The following is a 7,549-nucleotide window of genomic DNA, read 5'->3' as shown; positions in this document are numbered from 1 at the left end:
TTCTCACACATATTGGAGAAAACAAAATAAAATGCCTCAGTACTCGTAACCAGAGTGTAGAAAATCAATGCTGCAGACAGTGCTGCTCCTTGCCTTTCACCTTTACACACTACAGCTGCTGGTGTCCATTTAGTGTCCACTGCCTCCAACCCAGGTGAGGGAAACTCACTCTGAGTAAGCTCTGAGAGGCAAGATCACAGAAGGCACTACCAAAACCAGTGCTTATTTCATCTTACTGATTGCAAGGAAAGCAAACATCTCATATTTCTTCTTTTCCAGGGTAGCAGGATACCATGGTGGCTCAGGAGGGAAAGAAGAAGCCACTGTGCCATGCCATGTGCTGTATGGCACTGTAGCAAGGAGCAGGGCAGAGGTTGCAGGAATGCTGGATGGCTACACACTGCAGGAAAAGATGAGGAAGGAGTCGCATGGAGTTAGTGACTCACACAATTAAGGTTTGGCATGGCTGAGTGGCAAGATAACAACATGATTTTACCATAAAAGGGGCAAATATGTTAGGACTGTGGTATATGAGATTCAATTAAATGGCATCATAAATTAAACAGCTTCCAGAGCTTTTGTTTGGAAGCTTGCAAGGCTTTTTTTCCTGCAAAAGCTGTTCTTTGACTATCAACAGTTAGTTTCCCTGCAAATGAGACTGATTGCACAGCAGAGACTGTAACACTCTGGGCTTCTGTTGAAAAGCAGGGTTCAACTCCATCCTTTGGTGAATATTTAAGCAGAGTAGCTTCATCAGGAATTTAAATGAATAGTTTGAACAGAGCGTAACCTTGGGAATGGTTAGTACTCATCAGGCTGGAGGAGAGTCAACTCTGCAGGAGTCCTTGGACTCTCATTTGCAGCACCTATTAGTTATGGTGGGGATGGTTTCTATCAGAATTTTTTTCTTTGGCTGAAGGAGGAATTTCTATTTAGTGGCAGGAGAGCAGAAAACCTTTAAGTGAACAAGCCTCCCTCCCAACAGGATGACATACAGACAATTTGCTGTCTCCCTTTCAGAAAATGCCTTGTCCCTGTGTTATTTCATTTGTAGTGTTTTGTACTGATGAGTTAATCAAAACATCTCAATACCATAGGTTTTATTGGCTCTAAGACCACGCCCATTTCCTGGAAAGCCTCAGCCTTCATCCAGGACATTTGACAGCAGTTTTGCCATACACACACACTCTCCATATTCCCCAAGTAAAGCACCTGTAAGCAGCACCGATGGCACCACTGTTCCAAGCTGGCAGCGAGCCTGCTCAGCGTTGTTTTATCTGTAGAGATGATTACTTTGTTCAAGCCCAGCTGAAGCTGCTGCTGTGGTCCAGGTCCCAGGCTGCCTTTCATCCCCACATCTCTTTGGCTCTCCATCGCTCCATCCCTCTGTCCCTTCAGCCCTCAGTCCCTCCACCCCTCAGTCCCTTCATCCCTCCATCTTTCCACCCCTACATCCCTCTGTCCCTTCATTCCTCATTTCCTCCATCCTTCAGTCTCTCCATCTCTCCTTCGCTCTGCCCGTCCATCCCTTTTTGCCTCCATCCCTTTGTCCCATCATCCCTCCCTCCCTCCCTCGCCGTCCCTCAGCCGGGCGGGGCGGGCCCGCTGCAGTACTCAGCGCCCACCGCTAGGCCGCGCCAGCCCCGGGGTTGCTATGGCGACAGCGGCGCTGCTCTCGGCGCATGCGCGGCTAGTGCGGCGGCTTCCGGCGGGCCCGGGGCTACGGCGGCACGATGGAGCGGTTCGGGCCGGGGTCCGTGAGCGCCGTGCCTGTGGCCGAGTTCAGGCCGTGAGTCCCGGGACAGGCAGGAAGAGGGCCTGGGAGCGGGAGAGCCCGGCGGTGGGGTGCGGGGAAGGCTGCGCTCTGGGCCGCGGCGCGCGGGGAGCGCGCCTGGCGCCATCAGCCCGCGATGGGGCTGCAGCCACGGGACACCCGGGGAAGAGCGGCCGCGGGGCGGGAGGGGAGCGGCAGCTCGGACCGGGAGGAGCCGGAGCGGGTGGAGTAGGAGGCCCCTTGTTTGACTTGGTCACTGTGTATAACCCTGGGTCACCCCGAATCCCGAGCGCAGAGGCTGCCGGCCGTCGGGGAAACGTGCCGAGCTAGGCTGAGCTTATACACGAATATTTGTTTTTACTGCGTAGGGAAGCGATGAGAGTATGTCAGTGTAAGAAAAGTATTTGTCAGCAGTGGAGTTTTTAACTTTGGTAATAAGCTGGAGGTCATCTTACTCTTCTGTGGGTAAGTGTTGATAGAATGGTTTCTAATTTCCATGGGGAAGTTTTGAATGCAGTTCTGTCCTTCACCCTGATAGTCCTTCAGGCAAACGCTAGTAAAGGAAAAGAATTCGGATGTTTTTCTTTTTTTGAGCTACCTAATGTGCTGCCTCAGTGTATGGCAGTAATGAGCAACCGTGAGTGCTGTTGGCTGCAGTGTAGAAGCTGTGCGTCGCTGCACACAACTGTCAGAGGATGAGATCATTTTTTTCCCCATTTCCACCTTTTTTTAAAGAAAAATACACATTTGTGTTTCAACACCCTAAGGACTCATGTCTTTGAATCAGGCAATCTTTGAAAGTCAGAAGGGTATTGCCTGGCTTACATGTTTACTGCAGCATAAAATAATATAGTCAGCCAGGCAGAGTGAGGGAGAACTGGTGGAAGCACGCACAGAACCAAGCTGTGTGTGGTGTTTTGTAAACACAACACCTGTTCTAGCAGATCAAGGTCAGGGAGACCCTACCAAGTGCATAAACCTTCATATGCCCTCTCTTGTTAAAGGTCTTCTAGGTTTAGGTCTGTGAAGGCAAAGTTTTGGTGTAGTGGCTCTATGTTCTGACTGTTACTACACTTATTCCAGCTTTCTTGGTTAAAAACAGAGAAATTATTTTTAAATAGAGGAAGAAGACCTAATTAAAAGGAACTTGAAGTAGTAAGCTGTTAAATGCAGTCTGTGTACTTCCCTTTCTATCCCAACCTGTCGGATTTGTCATTTTCCTGCACTTGTAGTTACTTAAAAAAAAGGGAACATGGTAAGTTTTAATGCAGGATACTGTCATATGACATGTGTATATGTAACTAAGATATTTAAAAATTATGCAGAAATGCACTAATAAACATATTAACATAACCCCCTAAGTTGTTATAATGCTTGCAGAACAGGAACAGGGAAAAATCTAAAGATTGTTTTTAATTTTGCTTGTGAACAAGAATCATTACATTGTTTTGAATATTCTCATTTTTATTGCAGCCAACAAATGCATACTTCAAGTCTTTATTGCTTCCCAACAATACACTTACTCAGTTTTTGAAAAGTAATCAGCCTCTGTTTGGAACAAGTTCTTGTCCTGTTTCAGGCGTACATATTGTGACTTTCTTTTGTGTGTAACCTCTCTTATTTATTTCAGAAATGAGGGTTCATTAACATCAACTTTAAGAACGCTTCTGTTCTTCTCAGCTCTAATGATTACATTACCTGTTGGGCTATATTTTTCATCAAAGGCTTATGTATTTGAAGGTAATTTTGTTTCTGCCAATTAGCATTATTATTTAAAAAATGGAGAAGAAGCAAAATCCTCTAAAAACATCTTTGTTCTTCCTGTTTTGAATATGTGTTGCTGTATATAGACAAAAGGTCCTGTAATGTCTAATTAGAACAGAAGATTATATAAATGGTCAATGTATCCTTCCCTGCATTGTGGTCTGCAGTCCAAAATTTGGTGTTTACTATACAGGTTTATATTGTGTAGAGGTGCATTGTTCCCCTTACCTAAATTGTATTTAACGCCACCCTGCAGGAGACTTTTGTCAGAATCATCAGAGATATGTTACCTGCAGGTATTGCAAACTAATCATGTGTTCAAGACAGAATAATGTTGTTTATGAGGTTCGTATTTTGCTTTTTGAAACATACGTGCATTTAAACAAGTTATATGTAATTTCAGATATTGAATGTGGTTGCTTGAGGGGCTTTTATTTATTTAAAAAAAATACAAAGGAAGAGAGATTATGGCTGTTTGTTTGAACACGCAGCCATGTTGTAGTCCTGATTCTGCAAGGCTTTAATATTTATCTTCTGCAGTTCTAGGAAGTTGTCTCCTTCAGAAGTAGGGAGGAGGAAGGGAAAAAACAGCTGCTTTTAAGAGTGGTTTATGAGTGTGTAACCGAGTTGTTCTGAGACCATTTTCCTTGGGTGTGTACTGCTGTATGTAGTACATAGAAGACTCAAAGCTTGTTAAGCAACTTTCAAGATCCTTTTTAGCTTTTTTAAAAAAATTTGAGGCGCAGCAAGCGGAGCTTCAACTTTGCTATGTCAGTTAGTGGCAAGATCTGTCAGCACTGAAAGGATTGTCTTTGCAGGGTTATGGTTTTGGAGTGCTGTAATGTGTAGGTTTTGTTTGCTTTTGGGGAGACTTTGTTGGGTTTTTAAAATTAGAGGAAACAATATTTCAGTGTTTGGTCTTTTGATATTTGAAGGCTTGTTTTATATGAGAAGCATTCATGTATCTTAACTGGTGGGGCATTATTGTTTTACAGTCTAAATACAGAAGGTAATAGTCTTCTAGATTTAATTGTTCTACTGTTTTCTGCTGTTTTAGTGGCAGATTATTACAGAATTCTCCCCCTTATTCCTCCCACCTTCCTCCCTTATTTTATTGCCCTACAAAGAGAGCTACATCTAGGAAAAAAAGGATATTGAGGTTTGTTTTGTGCTGGAAGGTACTAACAGAAAAAGTGAATGTTGTAGAACTTTAAGCTGTTGACATCAAATCTGGGATATTTTATCCTAAATATTGAATACTGCAGTGTTGCTTTTACTTTTTAGGCCTTTAACTTTCGTGGTGAATTCTTTACTATGAATCATTTTGAGCTCAGATTTTTGATCTCAGGAGTAAATGTAAATTTGGTCTTTGGGGAGAACTGTGACGTGCCGTATCAGAGTTCCTAGCTCATAACTAATATTCTTTGCTTTCTTTGTTTTCTCAGGTTCCTTGGGAATGTCTGACAGAGACAGCTATTTTTATGCTGCCATAGTTGCTGTAGTCACTGTCCACGTGGTACTTGCTCTCTTTGTTTATGTAGCCTGGAATGAGGGTTCACGGCAGTGGCGCGAAGGCAAACAGGACTAAAATGAAGATCATCAGTGTCTGATATCCACAGGCCATAAATCAGATTCTTTGTGAACTGAAGGAAAAGCATTCTTCCAAATGTGTAATACACATACACAAAGAGGAGGCTGATTACTCAGTTGTGGTTAAAATAAGATTTGTGCTCATCTTGACTGTGTACTGGTGTTTTCTGTAATGGTGATGGAAGTTGTTCTTTACCTAGCTTCTACTATATTGAGCTGAGGAGGCATTCACTTCAATTACAGTGGAATAATTATGTACTTTTGAAAACTCTTGTAGGTACTTTTGCCATGCCTAGTAGTTTTCTGGATTGCTCTGAAAATAGTATTGGCATGAAGCAAGCATTATATTTTCAAGGAATTAAATAGCTGCTTTAAAAAGCTACATTACTTACTATCCAACTACAGTGGAAAATATGGAATTTCACTTTGCTGTGAATAGTTTCCTGATTTATATGTGTTGTGGTTTAACCTCAGCCAGCAATTAAGCACCATGCAGCTGCTCACTCGGTTTGACCCCTCAATGGGATGTGTGGGGGGAATCAGGAAAGCAAAATGAGAAAACTCATGGGTCAAGATAAAGACAGCTTAATACGTAAAGCAAAAGCTGCATGCATAAGTGTGTTCAAATTCAAACCATAGCCCCATGATAGCTATTATGAAGAAAACTACCTCTATCCCTGCCCAGACCAACACAGTGGGATAGGCATAATTAATCTATTTCTCTGTTTAGAAGTAATTTCAAAAACAGAATTGTTTAGAAACTCAGGTGATGTCTTTCTAATGTGAAAGATGTAAATGTAATTTTTTTTTTAAATACATTTTTTATTGCAGTAAATTCAATCTTTAATTTCCTTTTGGGAGGACTGTGTGGTATTATGCATTGTTCATCTTTCTCCTCTTCTACAGTTTATCCTGATAATGCAAAGGAAAGGGCATAACATATTTTTTGTATGTCTTTAGACAGATTTGTATCTCCTTGATATTTGCTAAAGTGTGCAGTTGGATTTCCTATGGTAAAGTAGTGTCAGTAGCAGTCATAGCCTGCTGTAATGGCTGCTAGGGGAAGGAGCAAGAGAAAAGCTGCAGTTGTCTGCAAATGGTGTCCTTTATGAAGCAGAGGACACAAAAATGACCACAGAGAAAACTGGCTTCTCTTCATAACTACTTACTTGTCTACTTTGAAATTATACAATATATTGATTGTTTTCTTTTTTCCTTGGTTGTGCATAGAAGTTCCTGTAGTCAAACCTTAGTGAGATTTTTGTGTTGTAAGATAATACGAATTTCATTCTACTGTTGTGCTGTTGTTAGCAAGCTTTTTAATCTCTGGCTAGAACATTTTTCCTAAAGTTCCAGCAAGGCAAACTTTCTTAACCCTGGTGATGGCTGTTAAGCTGTTGTGCTTGAGGTCATTCTGTTAATTTGAATTTTCCAGTTTATTGTATTTCTTGGAAGTGTTTTGCTTAATATGGGGCTTGGCATGGTTTTGGCGCTGCATGTGTCTGTGGTAAAACTTATGTATAAATGAGGGAAAAATTGGTTAGCTGTACCCAGTGGCTTGAGAATTATGTCCCCAAGCCTCATTCCTGTCTTGTCCACCTCAGTCCCAGGTGTGCACAACCGTATGCACCATGGCACACTAATGCAAATCAGCTTTTACATTTTGTTTCTGCCGTGCTAGCTTTTCTCATCCAGAGCCCTTTTGTCATGTGGCTGCTGACAAACTGGAGAATCTTCTCAGAGTACTTGAAGTGCAAAGTTAGTTTGTACATGGACATATTGGCTTCCTGTTCTCCAGTATATGAAGTGTACATTGTGGAACAAATACTGCCTTTTAATAAAGACCTGCCCTACAATACAAGATCCAGTAAACAAACACTTTTTGAATGTCTTTAATATTCCAGCTGTAGAGTACAGCTTAAAGCAACTATATAGCCCTGCTCAATAGGTTAGCTTTTTTTGTTGTTTTTTTTATTCACAGTGGAGAAGAAATTATGAGTTACACTTAAGAAATAAAGTTTATTTTGAATTTTTTTTTTTGTATTAGAAGACAGCAGCAGAAAAAATGAATGTCACAGAAGTCTAAGATGTGGGCTTCAAGGGGAACACACCTGCTGTGTTTTATTACCTGGTTCCTGTGCTATGTCTATTTTATGTTTCATGTAGCAGAATCCCTAAACACAAAGTTAATTTCCTAGGAATAACAGGGAAATGATTCCTTTTTATAACTGTTTAGTTTAAAAAATCTGTCAGGTTGGCCTCTGCTGTATGTGCAGGCACTGTAATGTCTCATCAGATGGGGATAATGAGCTGAGCATTAACCCATCCATTGGAGGATCTTTGAAGGTAATGCTTTGATCCACAACACCATTCATGGTGAGAAAAGAGGCACTGCCTGAGTCTGCACAGCCAGAGCCAGGT

The 7,549-nt window shown here is 41.8% G+C and overlaps 1 protein-coding gene across 1 annotated transcript; it reads left to right on the top strand.

The window, feature by feature from the left end:
• The first annotated feature begins 1,680 nt into the window (after window positions 1-1,680).
• VMA21 (vacuolar ATPase assembly factor VMA21) lies at window positions 1,681-7,004 on the top strand. Its single transcript, XM_033072431.2, has 3 exons — window positions 1,681-1,789; window positions 3,405-3,514; window positions 4,984-7,004. Exons 1-3 carry the CDS (start codon window positions 1,734-1,736, stop codon window positions 5,124-5,126), a joined length of 309 nt encoding a protein of 102 aa, XP_032928322.1. The 5' UTR covers window positions 1,681-1,733; the 3' UTR covers window positions 5,127-7,004.
• The last annotated feature ends 545 nt before the right edge of the window (window positions 7,005-7,549 follow it).

The sequence above is a fragment of the Catharus ustulatus genome, chromosome 14 (assembly GCF_009819885.2).
Source record: "Catharus ustulatus isolate bCatUst1 chromosome 14, bCatUst1.pri.v2, whole genome shotgun sequence".
NCBI classification, from domain to species: domain Eukaryota; kingdom Metazoa; phylum Chordata; class Aves; order Passeriformes; family Turdidae; genus Catharus; species Catharus ustulatus.
The sequence above is the reverse complement of the archived record's forward strand: the minus strand, read 5'-3'. Positions and strand labels throughout refer to the sequence as shown.